Source organism: Dicentrarchus labrax, unplaced genomic scaffold (genome assembly GCF_905237075.1).
Source record: "Dicentrarchus labrax unplaced genomic scaffold, dlabrax2021, whole genome shotgun sequence".
NCBI classification, from domain to species: Eukaryota; Metazoa; Chordata; class Actinopteri; family Moronidae; genus Dicentrarchus; species Dicentrarchus labrax.
The window spans coordinates 24087654-24110703 of record NW_026136704.1 but is presented as its reverse complement, the minus strand read 5'-3'; the positions used below and the strand labels follow the sequence as shown (position 1 = coordinate 24110703).

The window sequence follows — 23050 nt, the reverse complement described above, 5'->3', positions numbered from 1 at the left end:
ATGGACTGAGAGTGAGTGGGCAAGAGACTGAGGAAGCAAAATAGATAAACTTATTTTTATTTTTCACTTATTTCATTGTGGTTATTTACCAAAATGGGAAAAAGCACCCGGAGAAAGAGAAAACTGGCAACACATAACAGCCTTGCTCAGATAATGCCAGCTGCCATAGCTGTAAGTACTACTGGGCCGTCTTCAACATCACAAGCCATTTTGGTGGTATGACTCACTTTATAAGAGCTTTGTAAAGCAAAACTTTCCCAAAGCAGCAACTTTAGTTTGAGTTTGTGTTATTTGTGTGGACCAGCTTGACACTTGGGTTTAAATAACAGGCCAGTTAACAGTTATCGTTCATAGACCTGTATTACAAGATATTTAATACTGATTTTTAATATTCCACAATACACATAAAACTCTATAGTTACATTCACTCTAAAAAGCCTGCCAGTCATTGTTCATTTCTAGTTTACTGTTCAGATTATTGTTAGTTTTTTTTTAGACTTTTTACAGTGTGTTTTCAGTGGCTTCCCTCTCAACACACTGTTACACACCACAAATCATTGCAGTGTATAATATAACTTTCAGTAATTGACTTTTTGGTGTTTTTTCTTGCCTTGACACGTCACATTTCTGCAGATTTTAATATTTAAGGATAGATTTGCTCAGAACGTGTATGACCTGGACTTCAGTGTACCGGTATCTGGTCCAGTCAACTTACCTTAGAATTCAGGTAGAGTCACAATTCAGCAACCACTGCTTACTGCTTTTTGATATCGTATAATGATAAAAAATAACAGCAACAACAATTGTAAAATATCAGGACACATGCCTCATCACTTGTTTCAATTCTCTGTTTGTGAACTTTGGAGTGTGTGTGAATCAGTTTCTTTTATATTGAAAAATGTCGAACATAATAATGTGGCTAGTACTGTTTTCATCCACACCTTCATTACCACTGTCCTCTGGGTTTTTTAGTGTTCCATTAGAGTCACATAAAACTGAAATTCCGATATGTTTAAAGTTGTACTGCCACAAATTGGACATAGATTGGTTCAGGGCCATATATTAAAGGTGCCAAATGATTGCTATTTTATTCATACAATTGTCCATGTGCACAGCATAGAATGGAACCTGTTAGTACATATTGATTCGTAAAAAAGCCAGTATACCATTATGTCCAGCCTTTTCTGACTTCCACTTGTTATGAATGTGCGTATTTGTTTACATGGAGCTAATAAGCATCTCTGCTGAGTGACCTTATTGCTATAACACATAGATAAATAAAACCACTGATGGGGCAAGTGAGTCCTGTCCATCTCTTTGACTGTGTCTCTAATTGCAGCGTCTAAGTGCTCTCAGGCTACCATGCTAATGTGAACACAGATCGATGTCACTTTTCTTTGCCCTTTACGTTTTGGGAGTGCCTATAAACAAGCATCTGACAGCTGTTAGTCTCGGTCTGTATTTCTTTACTCAACTCTTCCAACCCTTTTTAGCCTCATAATATATTTAACTCCTTAGTTTCTCACTTAACATGTGGCCTGCAGCAAAGCCCACCTTTATAAGTCCCTATCCATCTCCTTCCCTTCCTTATCTGCTTAGATGTGAGCCCATTCATCACTTCGGTTGCCAGTTAATTGACAACCCAACCCCCAACACACATCCACTCACACACACACACACACACACACAGTATCCTATTACTTTTTCCACTCCTCTCTTCTTCCTAACCCTATCTTTTGGAATTTATATGGTGCATTATTAAATCACGTACCTCCACCCCCATATTGAATTTCAGTGTTTCCCAGCCTACATTCATAGGAATTTCTCATTCCTCGCTCCTGCTTTCCATCCCATCTGCCTTCAATCCATTGTAAAGACATGTATCTCACAGATTTTCAGCCTTTCCCAGTCCACCCTTCTCTATTGGCCCCCGTTTTCTGCCCCCTTGTCATGCTTTTGCTCCCGTATCGCTCTCTCTCAATGTTGCTTTAATCTAGGCCATCAATTGAATGAGTTACTCTTGCTCATAAAACATTTGCACCATAATGGGCCATTTGCTTAATCATAACAAAAAAAAGTCCCCTTGCTCTTGATCTGCAAATTAAATGTAACACAAGAGGAAGAATAATTATGATGATCAACGCAAACGACAATTCTTCTTTCTTACCCGTGCCCTTTCTCTTTATTTTCTTGGACTCTCGCCTACTTTTTCAGCATCTAACTCAGCACGTCTCTAGCTACCTCGCTTAGACCCGGGTGCGTAGTAAATGGCCTGTGAAATTAATGGCATTAATAGTAATCGCATGTGTCCCTCTCCTTCCCTAAATAATTGAGGTCTTCGCATCAGTTCCTGCGTGTGCTAGAGATTCACGCTGAATGAGTTTCAGTTATATCACACAGGCGCCAACTGCGAGCTATATATGTGCATGTACTGTGTTCCCATATAGCTGTATCGCTGAACATGTGCCTCGTATTAATGTTTGAGGCAGCATGAATAGTGTATATACCATAGGCTTACCTGACATAACAGAGTAAATTATTCATCTGTCTTTCTTTTGTCTTTGTGTCCCTGCAGTCCCCATAGACTCCACAGCAGGTATTAAGATGCTCTATGTGTTTGTGGATATCCAGATGGACAATGCACACTTCCTGGACACGGTCAAGTTCAACTTCCCTCCTGGACAATCTCTGGCACTCGTCAGCACTATTCAGTTTGTGGCAGCACTGCAGGTGATTAAGCACCGGGTTTCTATCTGATTTTGTGCATATGTGGGTGAGTCTATTTTTGTGTGAGAGAGCGCTGAGGTAGAGCCATTTCCTATCTTTACCTGAATAATCAGTCACTTTTGTGTATTTTCAGTTTTACCCAAGTATTTTTGTTTGTACAGTATAGGAACACTAACACTCATACTTCAATGCATTTGTACAGTATACTTTTCTGGTTCCTGGCTTTCATGAACAAGCTCACACTCCACGCTTAAGCTCAGTTCAAGTGTGGGTTTGAGAAATCCGGTAGCAGTTATTTTGGATTTGAAAGGTGGAATGAACTCTGAAGGCCTCTCAGTTCAGCGTCGTGCTCAACTCTGCTCTTTACATAAGCAGTGGCAGCAGCTATAGTATTAAACCTCCCCTTTTTTTGCCTCTCTGTTCTATAATGTGTTCTGCTGCTTTCATTTGCCGTGTTGAACCAACACCACTCTTCACTAATGTAACCGCCGTTATTTTTAAACCACGCTCTGCCCATGTGGGTCATATTTTATGTTGGGGTGTTTGAGTGCATCCATGTGTATGCATATGTCTTTGTGTTTGTAATTGTGTATTATATGCATGTGTGCCTCTATCTCACTCATGTCTTATTGAGTGTAGGCTTGTTAAGGTCACTCAGTATGGGCGGGAGAAGCTGGGAGGTCACCTGTATTCCCTGTAGACTGCCTTAAATTAGCTTTAAATCGTTCAATTTATCCTTCCACCTCCAGGCCCACTAACTCATTTTTTATTTATTTATTTTTTTGCTGTAATTGTTTGCTCTCTCTCTCATCTTCTCACTTTGCTTAAATTAATGTAGGTGTTTGGAAAAGTAGATTTTTCTTGAGTATTAAAGTGCTCTATTTATTTCCCTTGTTAAAGCGTTGATAGTCTTCTTATCTGCATCTTTGTATTGTTGTTATTTTTCAGTATGACATGATTCTTTCTCAGTGCTTTGCAGATCATCAGTCCATCCATTTAACCATAAGTGGCCACATTATGAGTTAAATCTTTAGGAGGATTTGTGTTATGCATGATTCAGGATCACTTCAGGGGCATATGTTGTAATCTAATCTTTTCTGACCTTTCTCATTTTCAATGCCCTCTGTCATCATCGTTTGACGACTGCTTTTTCCTTCTGTGGACATATTCAATATCTTTTGTCTCAATTGCATACATTTTCTGTGCCTTATGTCTCTGTCATTATCTATTCTTAATACAAAAAAGGAGGGGAGTCTCCACACACATTCAGCATATAAATAGTTTCTCACCAATATGGGCACTCAATGGCAACAAAAAAAGGCTTGGATCAGCAGCTAGTCTGGATTCATTTCAAGCTTGGCGCATCAAGATGTTTATGAAAAAGCAGGAAGTGACAGTATAAATAAGACATAACATAAACCTTAAACACAGTAATGGGATGCTTTCACTGTTGATAAAAAGTACTGTATGTCTGATACGCTAACAATATAACAATATATTGAACTCAGAAACAATTTACAATATTCGGAGGGAAGGGAAAACGTGCTGAAATCAGGAGGCAGCCTACTGAATAATCCAATAATTATTAAGGACTGACCAGGTGAAAATACACAATATACAAAACTATATACAAATATATTACAAATAGGTTATACAGTATGTGTGGTTTAGATTAAGATGGATCTAATTCCTCATTAAACCCATTCTTCATGCCATGGAGTACCTGTTTTTGTGCCCATATTTACGATATTTAATTTTCCTGCATTTGATGGCTCACATCCTTTTTCATTTGTATCATCACTGATCTGTTTGGGAAGCCTTTTTCCACAGTTTTCTATGGTTATCTGTTCTTTCCCTTAGTTCCCACTCTTAGCCCTGGAGGTGATCTGCAACACAAAAAGAAGAAAAATGTGGACATCCACAGCTCTCTATTTGGACAGCTATTCCAAACCTAGGGCTACCCCAAAACAAGGGAAAAGGTTAAGAAAACAGGTGAATCTCTAACTATATTTCCTTCTCCCTTCTTCCATGCAGGCTGTGAGTGCAGCCCTCAAGCCAGAGTATGATGTGCTGGTCCCACAGTGTCGGCCTCTGTCACCAGGAGAAATTTTGGGGTGTACCTCCCCTCGCTTGGACCGCCATGTCAATGCCATAATGTAAGAAACCTCCTGTCTCCCACCTCATTTTCAGCCCAGATCCTGTCCTTTTTTCCTTTTACTCAGCAGAGATATCCAGATAACCACAGACATCCAGCCTTGACTCATCCAGACCCCCCAAAAGCTACCTTAATTATCCCTGCCATTGACATGCCCACCCATGTAACATGAAGAATAATCAGTATGACATCACAATAGTCACACCAGATATAGCTAGCTGCGACAACTAAGTATGTCTGTGTGCTATGCATCAGGCTTCTATTATATACAGCCAAAAACAGCCAGATGCTGATCCGGAACGGCAAGGCTAAAAATACCTTCACACTGTGCAAAGCATCGAATTGTGTAAAGCAAGACAGACATGGCCACTTTTGGCTGTTTCAAAACAACCACAATACATCTACATGCTCGCCAATTTTCCATGTTTTAAAGGAATGCTTTCAGAGAGCATGACACCTACTGTGGCACATTCATGGTGAGAATTTATAAACCGTGCAACGTGTAACCATTTGTCCTTAAATTTGTTTCAGCTTGTGTGATTGTCTGTTTTAAGCTCTTATTTTCCCTTTCATTTCCTCTAAATGGGAAAAAAAAGATGATGAATCCAGTAGCTGCATGTGTCCTAAAAGACTAGCTCTTCAGTGTTTTTATATTAACATAAATGCTGTGCATGTGAGACTTGTCAAAGTGATGCTTATCCTCCCTGTACTACAGGGAAGAGAGTGCTCCGGCAAAGTAACAGATCAGGCAGCAAACAACACCTCCGCAGCCACTTTGTGTCTATACATCTCTTGCTGCTCTGCAGTAGAGAGAATCCTTTGCTTTGTGGTGCACAGTGAGTTGAAGTAATTCCCCAGGTATAATTATTATGTCTAGGTGCATCACCCTGCATGTCTGATCTGCGCACATCTAGTGTTAGTCCATGTGATTAAAACCTCCCAGTGCATGAGATTAAAATGGCTACACAAGGACAAGCTTTGCTATATGCTATAAGCCAGGGCCTATGAGAGACGCAAGGTGGGTGTGTGTGTGTATGTGTGTGTGTGTCTTTGAACGTGTGAAAGAAGTGGAAGTGGAAGGGTTAGGGTGTGCTTCACCTACTAATCCAATGTGCGTTGTCTTTGATGTGTGAGTTGGGGTGTGCAGGGGTGTGATGGGAGAGAGAATCGATTACGTTGCCTGAGTGTTGCTACGCTTCTCTCTCTCTCCCCCTCTCCCCCTCTCTTTCTCTCTCTTACGCACATTTAATACACATGTACAACATACAGACATGGTCTGAAGACTCCCTACCTCTGGTATAGCAAGGCCCACTCCTCCAAACAGTTTTAAATTTTAATCAGAAACCTAAATGGAAGACATGTTTTATTATTCTGTGGCAGCTGTATCCAAAGCTTAATTGCTAAGTAATAGTGTCCCTCTATTAACAAGCTTCCCCCCACCTCAATGAATTATTATTAAGGTATTGACATAATTGATTATCCGCTATCTTGAACAAATGCTGCACAGAACAAGCTCTTTTTAACACTGCACTGTTTTGTTTGTTACCTTTGATAGAGCAATAAATTCTTTTAACTTTAGGTTATCTTACATTAATTAGGAATGATTCAGTGCTCCAAAAATGTTAGTTGTATGTTGTAATTGCGTTTTACCTTAGCTTTGAGCTACTTGAGCATTATGGAGAATGAGTAGCGATGCATTAGTCCTTGAGGCCTGGTCTGTCTCATTTCTATAATGAAGAAAAGTATTTTTTTAAAAGCATTAAAGAGCATTGAAAAGAGCTGTAAGAAATGATCAGTCAACCTTTTTGTCTGCTGCCCCTGCTCCAGCTCTCGCTTGTAGTTGAGCAATATGTAAATATGAGGATACGGTGTTGCATAACGCAAAGATGTATAGCGTTACCATTGTGGGAGAGAACTTTTACAAAGAACAATAGGATATGGATGGAAGGACTGTGATCGTTATGAGAGTCGAGTACACCAACCTCTTAAAGCTACAGATAGCTGATGACAACCGTGGCTGAAGTGCAGTAAGCTTATTGTTGGGAGCATAATTATATAAGGGCCTTGGATGTTGCTAAGCAAAGAGAAGCTGTGCAACAGAGACTCTGCTCAAGTTCGTTTTGTGTCATTGCTCACTGTTATTTGTCACATATACACACAGTGACACATACATATGTGCTTTCACACTAATACAGACACACGTACTTATAAATACAGCCTCGGCTAGACAGGTAGCCTATATGGCAAATCACCCACATCCTGTTCCAAGCTGCTCTAAACACTGACCAATTAGTGGGTTTAATTGCATGTGCTGTCTCAGTAGGCCTACTGAGACTGTACAGTAATGAGTAGGGGTACTGACCTGAGCCCCCTCACACTAACAGCAGGATTCTTCCCAGCCTGACCCTGAGAGGGGGCTTCATGTAAGACTGTTTTCCCTGAGCTTCTTTTTTCAGGCACCTACGTGACTCGGTGTACTTATGGTTTGTGCACTCTACCCTCAACTCGGGCTCTGGTGTATCCCCAGCACCAGACCCTGGGTTAATTGGATGGGCTTGCTTTCTGTGTAAACAGCATGCTCCAATCGTTGGGGTCACGTTCCCAGACAGAAAAGATGGGCAGACCCTCCACCCCACCCTCAGGCCCTCTGCCTGGTAACACTTCGGTTAAAAGGCTGCAGGAAGGAACGGATTTAAAAACAGAGCAAGAGAGAATGCTGGTGGAAAGGATAAGAGAATAATTGACTGGTATTTATTATTGTTAAACATTGAATTTTGATTAGACGACAATTCCCTCCCTCCCCTTTCTTCAGTTCTTTTCTTTACCTCTAATATTAAATTGATTGCTTTTTTTTTTATATAGTTATCTGGGAGATGGAAGATTTCACCTGGAGTCCATCATGATCGCAAACCCAGATATCCCTGCCTACAGGTATTGTGTAACAGTTTGTTGTTAATTATTTTATTTAATTTCTCTGTAATAAATGTACTGACATAATCTACAAAATGTTAATTCTATTCCATTAGTATTACACCTCAAATGTATACAAACTGTAACATGTACATGGAATAAAGTGACTGCAGAAAAGTAAGCAATTTTAAAATTATATATTTGAATGTTTTATGCATAGAAAGGGTATTTTATAATACTATTTAAATTAAGGAGTCCCTTGCAGTAATAATCACTTACCTTAATGCAGTGTCATGATAACATTTTGTGAGGATGAAGTTCTGTTCTGATGAGGTCTTGTTTGTATGCAAAGTGAAATTGTGTTGTTATAGACATATGCACTGCCGCACAGATCACAGGTCTCTCTCATAAACAAGATTCTAATCTCAAGTGAACCCCTTATACCGGAGAAAAGGAGATTAGATGCTCAGAAATACCTCAATTTTTCCTAAGATACACTAACTCCTGTCATACTTGACGGCTTTTCATGATTGGATTTTTTCATCTTTTCTTGCATTTCCGTCCTCAAGATAGACACCTGAACAATAGATGTTTTAGTAGTTAGGTTTAGTAATAAGGTTTGTCTGTTATGCACATGTTTCATCCACATCTGTTTTTCTTTCTCTTTTCTGTCGGTAGATATGACCCATACAGTAAGGTGTTTACGCGGGAGTACTATGACCATGAGGCCATGCGTGCCTTAAGGCTCCAGGCTATTGACAAGGCGCGATTGGCCCAGAGATGGGGCCTGATCTTGGGCACGCTGGGCCGTCAGGGCAGTCCCAAAGTCCTGGAGGTGAGTCTGTATCCTCATTTCAGCAGTCTACATGTCCTGAGGCCACTTGTGCAATGGCTTGTAATATTTATCAGTGTGAGTTTCTCTGACAAGTTGTTTGGTGACAAGAAGTACTGATAGGCGACTGGGAGCTTGTTATTTCACTTTTAGGATGATGCAGCCAAACAGCCATAGAAAGTCCTGTCCTTGATCCCGCTGTTGGCCTCAAGGTTGGCTGTATTGGAGTGTTACTGATAAGAATGTAAATTTAAAGTAAATGAGAAATCATTTACATATATTGAAAAGCTTAAAAAATACTAAACAAAATCTTGCTTCTCCTCAGTGAAAGCCTTTATTAAACACACATTGGCTTTTTTCACAGCATAATCCCAATGAATTAAATTATTGATATTGAGCAAATTGCAAACAGAATTCAAAAGACTAGATATAATAAAATAATCCTGGAAAATTTATAGATACTATGTGTGCGCACGCTCATGCTGGTCCATTACTTGTAGACACTTTAGTGAGAAACTCGGTCTTTGCAAGTACAAGCTATTATGCATTAGCATGCACACAAGTCTGTCGGGGGGTACTAATCGATTGACCGAGACGCCCTCTCTGGTCTGGTCTTCTAACCCACAGCTGCTCCTCCTGCTGCTTTCCCCGTGACTGCCCTTTCCATATTGTTCTCTTCATTCTTTCTCCTTTTCCCCTCCTGTTTTTCTGTGTGTTGTGTGACTTTGTTTATTAGTTGTACCTTCTTCACAACATCATGTCTGTAATTAGTGTATATTGCAGTATGATTGTTAGGCTTATATTTGTGCAATATCCTGGTAATAAATATCCAGACTTGAAAGATGAAGTTAGCATTGATGCAATATTGTCAACTAGAGAGTGAAAAGTTTCATTTTATGGTGACAGGAGAGGATGGATTAAAAAGGGGGGTTTGAATAAAAAGACCCACCAGCTTTTCCATAGCGATCTGTCAAGATTAAGAAGTATATGTCAGATAACCTCTCAAGTAAAGGGACAGAACTATCTCTGATAAGAGCACAGTCGCTGAAATGTCTCATGATATTTCGAAGGACAGTGGATATCAGCAACCTTCATACCTTTATCTCACCAAAAGAACACTTATGGTATTTTCTTCACTTGGTTTGGCCTTGTACATCCCTGAATAACACCTCAGTCCAAGTTCCAGTGCCTAAAACTTCAAAGTCAGAGTCAGCAAGAGAGCAGAATTCCTTGAACTGTTGGCTAAACAGTTTCATTTTATTGATATGTTGTACGAGGCCTGGTGTCTTTGCTTGTGGGTCTGATCCAGCTCCATCTAAAGAGGTGAAGTTGGCCAGCTCTGTGTGGGCCCACTGGCTTCCAGGGTGCATTGCAAAATGTAAGGTAAAGCTGAGGGCCTTGGTCTGCTGAACCCTTTCTACAAAAATACACACAGCACCAACTCTGGAGTCAAACTCAACTCTCCTTTTTCAGAGTGGCCTAAAGTGAAAGATACCAAACGGATGTGAGAACACTCATAAATCCCTTGCTGAGCACCACTGTGTTGAGTTTTCCTTATAGAATAAGGGAAGTGTGAGTCACGCAAGGCAAGGCTCTGACTATTGTTTGCTCAGCCAAATGTTTAACCTTAGTTTCAGTGAAGCTCAGGTAGGGTCATGGGACTTTTTTCCCTAGAGTTCACATGTCTTTTATAATTGTGACCCTCATGTTGACATGTGGGGTACTTCAAGAATAGAGTGAGAATTATGTCTGTATGTGTTTTGGCAACAAGTAAAGTGCATTCTCAGTGGCAGTTGGGCAAGATTTTGCTTTGGTACCAACTATGTGATCTGTATGCACAAAACTCTGAAAACCTGAAAATACTCCCTTTAGGTTGGGAATGCATTGCAGCCCAAAGTGCAGGAGTTTAAGTATCATAAGATCTTGTTTTAGTTTAGATTTAGATTAGTGAGTGTGAGATGTAGAATGAGCTTGACAGGTTGATTGGTTTATTGTCAACTGTAATATGGGCATTGTGCTGGACATTCATGAAGAGGGAGTCTCAAGTGGAAGCGCTTGATCTGAATTCCTGCCCTCTCCTACAGTTTTGAACTCTAGGTAGACTGAGTTTCCTCGTGTCTGGGCACATATTGACAGTTTGAGGAGAGTGAACATCTGTAAGGTATAATAACGTTGATCTTTTGTTCTGAAATGAGCCAGTTTAGGTGGTTTGGGCATCTAATCCAGACGCTTCCCACATGGAGGCGTATGGCCAGAGACAACTAGAATGAGACCTGGAGGAAGCCCCCAAAATTTCTTGAAAGGATTACACATCCCACTTGGCCTGAGAAAGCCAGAAGCAGTTAGAGGACATGCCTGTGGAGAATAATCTGTCTGCTTCCTTACTTAACTTGATGTCACCACCCTGTAGACATGAGTAAGCAGCATAAAGAAGATGGATGGATATATCAGGCTTTAGAGACTGAGAACTGGATGAAATAGTCTTCCTGCTGAGATTGTTAACAAGAGAGCAAAAACTTTTGGATGACCCTAGATTGGAATGCTTACGGGGTTGGGCCTGTGTGGGTGGAAGTAATGGGCTGTGTGATTTGTAACTTATCATTTCACATGCTGGAGTTTATAAACCTTAGATAGAAGTGTGTTTGACAAAAAATTCCACTGGTCCTATTATTTAACTTTTTTCTCTTCCTAGCACCTGGAGTCAAAGCTGCAGTCACTCGGCAAGTCCTTCACACGAGTGCTTCTGTCGGAGATTTTCCCCAGCAAGCTGGATCTGATGTCAGATGTAGATGCGTGAGTATTGACATACACATACATATTCTAACACACACCTAAATTAGGACACATGCTTTTCATTGAGTCAGAACTGCTTGGCTGTGGCAGATGAAGTAAAAACAATGACCCATATTCTCTTAGCCTTGCAGAAGCCAGTCCAAATTTCCATCCAATCCAATTTTTACTGCAGAACATGAATGTAAAAAACAAATCAAGCACCTTATTTAGGTTCTGTTGTAGCTGGTTTGAGGCTGGTCCAGTCGTTTGAAAAGTATTTTGGTCTATTCCCCCCTAATGGCACCTCACATGCTTTTAAGCCATAACACAATCCAATCCAATCCAATCCAACTTTATTTGTTAAGCACTTTAAAAACAACCAAAGTTGACCAAAGTGATGTACACGAGAATAAATAAGACATCATAAATGTAAACAGTGATGATGATGATGAAGACCACTGTGAGGAATATAGACAGTGATGGCGATAACACTGGAAAGTTCCCGTGGCAGATAATATGGACGATGTCCGGCGGTGACAGCTCGATGTCCGGGCTGCAGACTCTTTTTCGTGCCCGGCTTACACCTGTTGTTTATGAGCACGGACAGTTTTGCTCCGCGGTGGTGTCCCTGTCGGCTCGAACCGTCTGGAAGCCGGGAATGGTGACGTTGGAGTCCGGTATCTGCTCGTGTAGCCACGTTTGTAGGGTTTAAACCTCCTCTTCTTCATCCTCCGTTTAACCCCCGCTCTGCAGCCTCGCCGTCTTCTCAGCTCCTCTGGTATGGAGGGTCTCTCTCCAGTCTGGATGCTCGGGTACCTCAGGGCGATCATCTGGTCGCGGGTGTAAACAATGCGACCGTGCAAACAAAAAATACAAAGTGCTCAAAAACGCCCAAAAAGTATTTAGGCGACGTGAACAAAGTAGTAAGAAAGTAAGGAAGTAAGAAAACAGTTAAAAATAGCAAAAAAACACACTGAAAACACACTAAAACTACAACAATGATAGGAGCTGCCATGACAGGCTGTCGTTGTCACCGGCGCCATTCCATGACATAATGGTGTAAATGCATGAAGCATTGTGGCTAAGATTCTCCCATATGCAGTGAAAAGGTTTCCATTTTATTTTTGTTAGTGCAAAGACCTCAAGAGCCTCTTACACCATGCATTTGGTAGTTTTTACTTGTCCATGGCAATACCAATACAATGGCTTACTCCAACATTGAAGTCAAGATTACTCCCATTGTCTTGCACTCATTGCTAAAACACTTCCTTTGTTTTCTCCATTTTCAAAGTCTTAATCATCGCTGTTTCCCTTTGTCATAAAGAATGGGTAATTTATATTTTACATTATGGACCCCTGCAGAGCTATTATGATCAACAGCAAGTAGTCGCCTTAAAGTTGCAATCAACAACATTTGAAATGTATTCTGTAAGCATCATTGCACACATAACCAGGGAGTCAGCATAATTTGCAAGTGCACACTATAACAAGGAGCTGACAAACTAGTCTAGAGTGTATAGCTTCATAAACAAAATTGGCATTCAAATCTTGGTGAGATTCCATAGTTTTGCCTTCATAGCAAAAAGAAATTGTCTAGCGTAATGAACTTGGATGCTTTATACAATTTCCACAGCTTTGACACATGGGGCATAGAAAGTGGGATTTTATACTTGAATTTTCTATTAAAGTGCATACTTTTCAATGTGCTCTCTTGCTCTCTTTTTAGGGTGTATAATAAAAACTAGGAAAATCCTTGCCCTTGTTCAGGAAGGCTTTTTTTACCTTTAGGCATTCTGTTTTATTTTAATCATCTGATTGTGAGTCTAAAAATATATTGCCTTAGTCGAAGCCAAGGGTACTGTGAACCCATCACATATAATGAACACTTGCTTATTCCCTCACATACTATGAAGTTATTGGTGAAGTGTGACGTCATTGATGCACTTGTGGATCTTGTCATTAATTAATACATGTTCCTGGTGAAACAGTGGCAGCTGCTGAAATATGATCTGTCACTTAATTCAGTTATCCATCCCAGCCACACTCATTCCTGGCTTCAAAAAAGAAACTCCCCAAATTTCTTCAGTGAAATATCAAGTGCTTAGGCTTCAAGGTGCAGTTTCTCCGATTTATCTGTCTTCCAACCAGAAGAACATAGGTGAAGATGGACAAGGGGTTAGTGAGACACTGATGTGCAACAGCTCCAGTCACACTCTCACAGGCACACACACACACACACACACACACACACACACACACACACACACACACACACACACACACACACACGCTCCTCACACTCCCTCAGATTGGCCTCTTACTGTGGAGTAATGAGAGGTGTGATGTGTGAGGGAGGAGTGGGTGAGAGAAGGACAGAAGGTCTGAGAGAGATTGAGAGTGAGTTGGAGAGAGGGATAGAGAGATGCAGAGGTAGTTGAGGGGGCTGTGTTTGGAAAGCGAGCGATCATGGTAAAATACTTTTTTTTCCTTTGTTTTTTTGGCTCTCCTCTTCAGACTGACGTATGAGTGCAACTCCGAAATTATGTAAGTCAAGCACGATTCACCAAATCAAAACAAACCCTCATTACAGACAAAAAGCTTTTCAACAAGGTGAAACAAATGTGTTTGAATACAAAATGAAGGCCTGTTGTATACATGGTCATCAGATATCTATATGCTTTTATAGCCAGTTGCCAGTTTATTACGTACAGCTAACTGCTCTGTAATAAATCATATATAGTGAGAGATGTTTTTAATATTTAGTATACTTTTATACAAATGGGGTGGACAAAATATTTGAAAAATATCTCAGTATAACTCCACCATACACTACAGCCTCCAAAATGACCATAAAACTTACTCAATAAAAAAAATTACATTATAACCTTCATGAAGCTAGTATTTCTGTTTGTTGTAGACCGCATCAGTTTTTAGCTAGGTGTAAACTGTATCTACATCAGAATGCAATGCAATAGTAATTTTGTCTTTGAAGACCAGCGGATCATCTGTGAAATTGAGCACTATGGGTATAATTTTAAGTCCCCCTTATTTGTTCCTGAAACTTGCTTTTCACTTTGAGGGATAAAAAAACCCTCAACAAAAGACAAACTTTAAATTCAGTCTAAACTAAATGCAGTCCAATAAGTTTTAAATCTAAACTAACACAATTTGTGATTAAATCAAAAACGGTCAAAGAAGAATCTGAGCAAGCATTTGATGCCAGCACTTGAAAGTTGGATAGTTAGATAGCAATACCCTGTGCTACAGACAGTCAATACCAAATACCAAAAAAGTTCATTTCTAGTTCTTTTTGAGATGATTGCATTTATTCATCAAAATGAAAACTGTTGTTTTGAGCGTTCTTTAATGAGTCTAGGTCAGAGATGAAAGTGGAAATGTAAGGTTTGTTTTGGAAGATATGACTTACTGACAACATTGTTTTCATCTTCTCTTCTGCTAATATTTTGGTGTTTCTTTATCATTTTATTTTTTGTCTTTTGTTTAATCTTTCCCCTCACTGTTCAGACTAGTTTGAAGGCATCTTACATGAGGCTACAATAGGCATTAAAAAACCACCGGGTGTTGAAAGCTGTATTGAATCCGGCTGTGTTGAATGAGGAACAGAAGGAAAGAGAGAGAGGCAGACTGCGATATAGACGGTGGGGTGGTAGAGTATGCATTAGTGCTCTGCACTAGCCGTCACAGCACACTGTACAGAGCCCACCCCCAGGCTGTCTCTGTCATTAGACACACACATACTCACTCATAAAAAGAGAGATACACCATTAGCATATGCTCTTAAGTGTGTAATTAGGCTGTCCCCAAGCAGGTTTTAAACTATTGTACAGATATCTGTACACCGCACGCACTTATCTCAACTAGACCACAAATGCCACCCAGGACATTGCAGTCAAATTTAAAAAATTTAAGACATTGAAATGAAATTGTTTGTTTTAATTCAATTAAGTTTTGTCGTTAAAGGTGAACACTTCTGATTTTCCCACAATGCTGAAAGGTTAATTGTTCTTTTTGGTGGGTCAAGACTGTGAATGTAATTGAAGCGAAGCCATCCAGGTGGAGGTCCCCCTAACTGTGTCAGGTGTAATGGGCCACAGCAGGTAATGTAGCGAGGCCAGGGCTGGAGTTCACATTGCATGGTAGTACTAAATGTCATGCTGCCTTTCCTTTATACATCACAGCATAGTATCACACCAGTATCCTCTTGTGTTGAGGGGTTCTAGTTTCTATTAGAGGAATTAAGGAAACAGATCCTTTAGAGAGGGACTGAAGAGATAAGGCTTCTATCAAACTCATATGCATACAATGTTTATTTGGTTAATCTTTGCTTGGGAATAAATTGTGAAGCAAGGCTCAACTGTCTAAGACAAAAGCCCACATTTTTCATCTGTCTCTGCACCTCTTCTTTTTTTTTTTTTTTCCCCTCCAGCTTTCTTTATTTCACTGCACTGCATGATGTGGGATCTCTACTGTGCTGGCTAGATTGAAGGCCAGATAAGGACTGGAAATACAATTTGGGCCTCATTCTGGGGACAATACCTGGCATGGCGCCATACGTTCTACTGAACTGCAGCACTCAGTCAGTCTCTGTGCTAATATTAGAAAAGTCCCTTCTGGCTCTATGTGCCAATCAGCTATCTGCTCCTGAGGAGGGATCCTCTCTGCCTTCCCTTTCATGCATTGTGTCTTACTTTGCTCTCAGACTCTTTTCTCAATGCTAGCCCCAAGGATTTGACGGAGGAGTCTTGGTTTGCTTATTAATCATCCTCCCTCTTTTAACAACTCCCAGTGTTATTTTCAGCTCATTATACACATACAGATACACACAGGAGACATGCATATACACATCTACTTACATACATGTGCACACACAAGCACAAATAGTCAGACTCCTCCCCTGTTATTAGTTCCTTCTTCCTGTGTGGGCTAAGGTGGTTTTGATTCATTTGCAGTGTTTGGCTTTGTAAAGGGGCTCTGGTGGTGAATAGCAGCTGATGGACTTAAAGGTCATATTTCAGACTCGACATCTCTATCTCAATTCAGCAAACTTAGGTCCGAGGAGATTGGTGCTTGATGCAAATACCCCTGACTCAGGAAATCAGGAGGATGAATAAGAATCCACTCTTTGGGGGGGAGACATAAAAAAAAAGTGTTATTTGAAAATGAGAAAATGCCGTGCGTATGCCCAGAGGGGGTGGAATATTTCTGTGACAGAAAGCAGTGGAGCGAGAGTCAACGGTGCAATCAATTCTGCAGTTGAGAAATTGTGTGAAAGTTGGAAAATGAAGAATAGACAGATCGGGAATTCGACGTAACATAGACATGAAAGTATTAAAGTGATTACGACAAAACTTTTTTTATATCTTTTTATGTTTGCCCATCTATGCCTACTCACCTATACTCAATCTCAAACAGGTGTATTCTTATTGACATTTACCTAGATCTGACGTTATCTCTAGGGTTTGTATATGCACTGCAGCTTAATTTATATTTGCCAATATTTCTGATGGAGCTCCATCATTAGGATTAGGGACATGGGAGGCTCCGCTCCCTCAGTAGAGATGGAGCTGTGGATAGCATTGATCTGTGAAAGCTAACCCCGTAGCCCCGGCCACTTCTCTCTGTCTCCATTTTCCCATTGTTCATTTTTTCCCCTCCAGCTGTTTACATCCACGCCCTCCTCATCCCTCTTTCATGCATTTTCCAGAGTAAACACTTTTCACCCTGCCAATCTTCCTCCTCTCTTCTGCTTCTGTTCCCTCTCTTCTCTCTCTGCCTCTTCAGCCCACCCCTCTCTGTTTTCGTCTTCATTGCTCTTTCTCCCTATCACTGTGTATCTGTGTCCTTCTCTCTCTTTTTTTCTCTCCCCTCCCTCCCCCCCATCTCTCTCATACACAGCCCCCCTCCCACACCCTCATCCCTCTCCACCACCCTGTCTGCCAGCTATGTAGGCTACCTCCGTGGAGACCGGGCTAGTGCAGGTTTTTTATTCACACTCACCTCACCTCTCCCTCGTTTCTTTTTTTCTTTCACTGTGTTTCTTCTCTTTTCACCTCCGTTCACTTCTTTCCTTGTTTTTCTGTTTATGCCTCATGCAACCAGTCAACCCCCCCTCCCCCCTCTCTTCCACCACCACAAACCTTCCTCCCTCTCTTTTCAGCCTCCCTCTTTCACTGACTGGCTGTGCATTCAGACGGTGTAGCTTTGCTGTCTTTAGAGCTGTTGCAAATCAGGACAGATCTCTACAACAGATGCTGGAGATCAGGTGGAGGGAGGCTCCCCACACAACCCATTGCATCACATATCCACATGCAGCGTGCAGCCGCAGATGTGCCCTGCCTGTCTAATAGGTTCTCGGTCTCTCGCCCTCTCTGACGGCTTCTGTTTTGTACGCACAACTGCACTCACTCATGGATGTACATTTGAGCACACATTTGTACCTTCTCTTTCCTACAGGTGGATCCAGATCGCTTGTCCACGCCTTTCTATTGATTGGGGCACAGCCTTCTCCAAACCCCTGCTGTCCCCATATGAGGTAAACATGCACCTTTTATAGTCTCTCAGCTGGATCACTGCTGTCACTCACTTAACGGGGGGAGGCTCATGCATTGCACACACACACACATGCACAGACCTTCAATTGAATGAGGGACTATGTATGAATTTGAATAGGACTCATCAAGGCCTTCTTGTCCTGGAGATGGAGTAGCACACCTACTCCACCTCCTCCTCTCCCTCCATCCGTCTTTTTCTCTCTATGTGTTATAAAGCACACCAGAACACGCGCATAAAACGACATCAGCAGAAGACTAGCCCCCCCTACTGGCTACAGGACCACACAGTCACGTCACCCCCCCCCTTGCAGCTGTCTTGTTTTTTCTAAAAGGAGAGAAAGAGAGAGAGGGGGAGATCGGACAGCAACCCATAAAGATCCATTTCAAAGCGAGTGTTTGTTTGTGTGCCGCTGCAGCTGCTGTAGCAAGTTTGTGATGGGTTTGGCAGTTGTGTGTGATTATGTGACTTTGCTGGTTAGCATTTGATGTCAACTATTAATTCATTCAACGATTTTCCTCAAAGATATGCTACTGATTTGAATCCCTGTGAAATGGCTGCAAGGGGAATTGCTGTCTTGAATATCGGATTGTGATTTGAAATGGTTGCTGTTTTTCTCTGGCTACACATCTTTGTGCACCGCTTAGTGCTGCGCATACATTTCAGAATGAGGCCATTGAGAATAATGATAGCATTCACCTAAGGAGAAAAAGTGATGATTATTTTGAGTTGTTTTTGACTGAGGTCTATAACGGGGCATGTGCAGTCTGAAATTCGCCCCGCTGTAATGAGGAAAGCGGCAATCTGTTTTCTTAAGCTCTTTTTGTTAGAGCTCGCTTTGCTCTCCCCGCTAGCTATTGGGAACAATGTCTGTGCATTTAAATAATTTGCAGCTGTGTCTATATGTGTGCTTGTGTGCTTTTGTGATAAGTCTTAATTCACCCCCCATCTAATACCTATGAGTGTTATATGTCTCAGTGCACTGTGCTTTTTGACTGTGGCATTTACAATGAAGATGAACGAGATGGGAGGGTGGAGTGAGCAAGGAGAAGGGTGGGGGGGGCAGCTGCATTTATTTTCAGTGCGTCTCATGTTATATTTATAGTCAATAAGACACACTTGGCTCTCCTGTCAGAGCAGGGATTAGCAGGAGAAGCTAGCTTCCACAGAGAGAGGTAGTTGGTGTGAGAGGGGAGAGGAGGAGAGCAGTGGGTAAAAGCTAAAGATGAGAGGCGGGTGGAATAAGGGCAGAGGAGGAGAGGAAATGAAGAAGACTCTAGCAGAAACATGTTTTGGGAAAGGAAAGGCAACAAAATAAAATAATGAAAATTTATCCCAGAATACAGTTTGTTTGTTTAGGAGGAAACAGTATGGACTTTTAATAGCTGGCTATGAAGGAAGAAAGCCATGTTATTAGTTTGTTATACCTGAAGTAAATCAGATATGTGCTACATTTGATCACATATATAAACATTAATACACTACCTGTGTTATACTTATAAAACATAGTAAAAGAAAAATCCCATTAGCTATATTTATCTACTGCTATTGACTTTTGTCCTCTGCTGTTTCTTGTTCATATGAAGGTATAAAAAAAAAAACATGTTTGTGTGTTTCTATTTAAAGATGTGGCCAGTGTGTAAGAGAACACTACCTTGTCAGTGCTGGTACACACAATACTACCAAAATAAACCACACACAAGCTGTGTAACAGTGATGAATTATGTCCCACTAGAGGAGAGATTTCATCACGTTCTGCATTTTTATGTTTCCTTTGAACTAATTCTCTAATGGATCAAATGTTTCAAATCAACTGATTTTATAGTTTTATGATATTAACATGATTTGTTTTCTCATCATATTTACATATATTATCTGAATTATTCAAAACCGTATAAAGATGAAGTTAGGTCTTGGTATCTAAATAGTTTGAAAGATGAATGAGTTGTTGGGTAAATGAACAATCAAATGTTTTGTTCTTTCATTCAGACTGCTTGTTTATTCATCTGTTCAGTCATTCAGCTGCTCTTTCTGTCATTCAGAATCAATATTCACAGGCACTTCTCTTCCATATGGAGCAGTCTGCACTTATGTCACAGCACTGTCATGCCAGTGCTGTTGCTCTCCTCTAACAGCTGTTGTGTCATGCAGTGCAGCTGCATAGGGATAACATGACAACTCTGCCTGTTATCCAAGTTTAATATTATGACACCTGTCTTGTCTGTTGTGTCTTCTCATCACTCTGTGGTTTCCTGCAGCTGGTTTGCCCAAAAACTGCAAATACAGTACATCGCGTACCGTGGCACCTCATACACGTATTGCACTTGTCTCGCCTGTTTACTTTTGTGTTATTTGGGATTATCTTTCTCAATATCTTTCAGGCAGCTGTGGCTTTACAGGAGGTTGGCTGGAAGGAAGTCTACCCCATGGACTTCTACTCCAATCAGAGCCTGGGGCCATGGGCGCCCAACCACCCTGACAACCAACCTGTGCGGCCCACTCGCAGACAGGTAAGGGGGGGCGGGAGATAAAAAGAATGAATGACAGAGGAAATAGAAGGGAGGGGGAAGAATAGCTGATAAAGAGTGAAACCACACTGTGTTCAGCCAGTGTTTGAGGACATTCATCTGTATGTCACCACACTGACACCCAGTGGCACAAAAACAACAGGACATGTATGTCAATGTGTCTCTAAAAGGTGTGGTTGTGACCTTGACCTTGATGTGCATCATACATTTTCTATATTATCTTGTTTATTTAAAAATAATTAAAGACTGTTAGATATGCAGCTTATTTCTATAATGCCCCATATGACCACTGATCAGTCTGAGGTAGGTACTGTCCCTATTCCAAGTGTTAATGCTACACCACTGCCTGCCTGCAGAAACAAGGCTCGGAGCCAGCCCTTCCTACCAAGCAGTGTGGGCAGAACCAGTGCGCCCCCTGTGGCTGTCAAGGAGAGTGACGCATCGTGACCAGCGTTTACTTTGACTGTGTCTCGTGCCTGCCAGTGCCTCTCTGCCTCTGCTAACAACAGGAGGGAGGTCAGACCAGAGGAAGGAGAGTGGGTATTTGTCTGGACAGTCCATCAGTGAGCAGAGCTAAAGCCAGAGGAGCCCCTCTTCAAATGGATTACCAGCCATAAATAATCCCTCATTTTACAGCACAGGAGATAAAACCAAATTCATTGCTCTTACTCACATTCTCTGCATGTGTTCTGAGCTCAAAATTCATGTAACTAAGAGAAAATATTGTGTGTTTAAGCTCCTGCACGAGTCGAATTGAGAACACAATTCTTCCTGCTCAGGGGAAACGTGTGGGCCTTTCTGTAATGAAGACACAGCTTTTGTAATTGTTAGAGAGAAAAGGCGCAAGATGACCTTGAGCACGTTGTATGGAATTAGAGTGTGTGTTAATGTGGGTGGCTTTCATCAAATTCAATCCACTTGCCCTTGGATAAAGCACTGTATGTTTTCAGACACTTCAAATGAGTTCCCTTCATGCTGTGTTTCAGAGACAGTCATAGACATTGTATGAGGCACTTTATTTGATGTACAGTATGTGAGTTTTTATTGAAATGTGGAGAATAAAAATGTGATGCTTTTTGACATAATCTTCTTTCTCTGTCTCACTTTTCTAGTCATATTCTGAAACAATAAATCAGAAATGGAACCCTGCTTCTCGTGTGAGTGTTTTTTATAAACGCAGTGCCATGCTGAAGCGATGGGTCTGTTTTTGAGGCTGAGGTGTATCAGTTTCCAGATGCATGCAGTGCTAGTCACGACTGCTCTCCATCCTTATTATTTATTAATGGAAGAGTCTGTCAATAGCTAAATAAATAAGTAAGCACTCTATTGCTGTTTGGCTGCCACAGCAGAAACTGATTGACAACAGCACACCATTTCTTCTGCTGATCCCGAGAACTTGTGAACCTTCCCCAGGTTGCAGCACATTGTCTCAGGTGGTGATGATGAGTTTTTTTGTTATTTGCCTACAACTACCAGGCCTCTTTTGTCAGATCCTCCCTCTGCTTTCCACAATCATATCTCCCTGGCAACAGAGGCCAGTGTGATGCAGCCCGTCCCGCCAGATGTCCGTCTTCCTCATGATGTGTCTCAAGTGTCCCACTAGTGGCTGCTATTTTGAAGAGCTCCACACTCGCTACTTAACAGTGTGTGTGATGCACAGCGGTCAAGCAAAAAAATTATTAGGCAGCTGAGCCCCCTCTCAGCTGATGTTTGATTAATTTTTGGGTGTATTCTGTCAGGAGGAAAGAGGGAAATTTAATGTCTTCTTTTCTTAAGTTTTATTCTCAGTCTAAAGGTTTGTTTTTCCTTAAATATTATATAATATTATATATTATTATTATTATTGTGTGTATATATATTGTTTACTGATTTTAACATCAAAAATGTCATTGCTGGCAAGACATACTTTTTGTTTGAGAATTTAAAACCTTTTAGATGGAACTATTGGGTATTTAAATATCGTAATTAAAGTCAAATAATTGTCCTTTTACATATCTAACATTATTAGGCAATGGGTCTCGATACTTTGATGTATGCATACAACTGTAGACTGTTTTCACAACAATGATATAATCTTCTCAGTGTATCTGAAAATGTGTGAAACTGAATTAAAATCGTTATAATCATAATTTGTAATCACTATAAAGTAATGAAGATCAGATTGAATGTTAGTTGGTTTTTTGGTGTAAATATCAGAAGCATTCGTTATTATTCCTATTCTTACTCTCATTGCTTATTGTTTATTTGCATCCATGGTGATTTTTACCTTGGCAACAAATTCTCTTTCATAAATCCATGTTGAACAATTCCAATATAAAAAACAAATGTTTAACTCTTATACCACATACAGTTCATAAGTTATGTCAGTAATCGCCACCATTTGTAGCAATACCGCATCATGATAAAATTACATAACACCAAACATATGACATATAAAACATGAAAGCATGAAAAAGAATAATCTTGATTCATTTGAAGCCATACTTCAAACAAAATCAAAGAATACTTATTTTGCAGGCCTATCTTCAGGAATAATCTCTTGTAGTTGCTTCTTTT

The 23050-nt window shown here is 40.7% G+C and overlaps 1 protein-coding gene across 3 annotated transcripts in view; it reads left to right on the top strand.

The window, feature by feature from the left end:
- The window catches only part of dph1 (diphthamide biosynthesis 1), a 54679-nt gene extending 33036 nt beyond the window's left edge, over positions 1-21643 (top strand). For all 3 annotated transcript variants that reach the window (XM_051397414.1, XM_051397415.1, XM_051397416.1), the window contains exons 5-12: positions 2576-2730; positions 4762-4883; positions 7745-7813; positions 8471-8627; positions 11317-11417; positions 17871-17949; positions 20348-20476; positions 20851-21643. In XM_051397414.1, the coding sequence (XP_051253374.1) occupies positions 2576-2730; positions 4762-4883; positions 7745-7813; positions 8471-8627; positions 11317-11417; positions 17871-17949; positions 20348-20476; positions 20851-20931 (893 nt within the window). In that variant the 3' untranslated portion in view covers positions 20932-21643. The remainder of the gene's footprint in view (positions 1-2575; positions 2731-4761; positions 4884-7744; positions 7814-8470; positions 8628-11316; positions 11418-17870; positions 17950-20347; positions 20477-20850) is intronic.
- The last annotated feature ends 1407 nt before the right edge of the window (positions 21644-23050 follow it).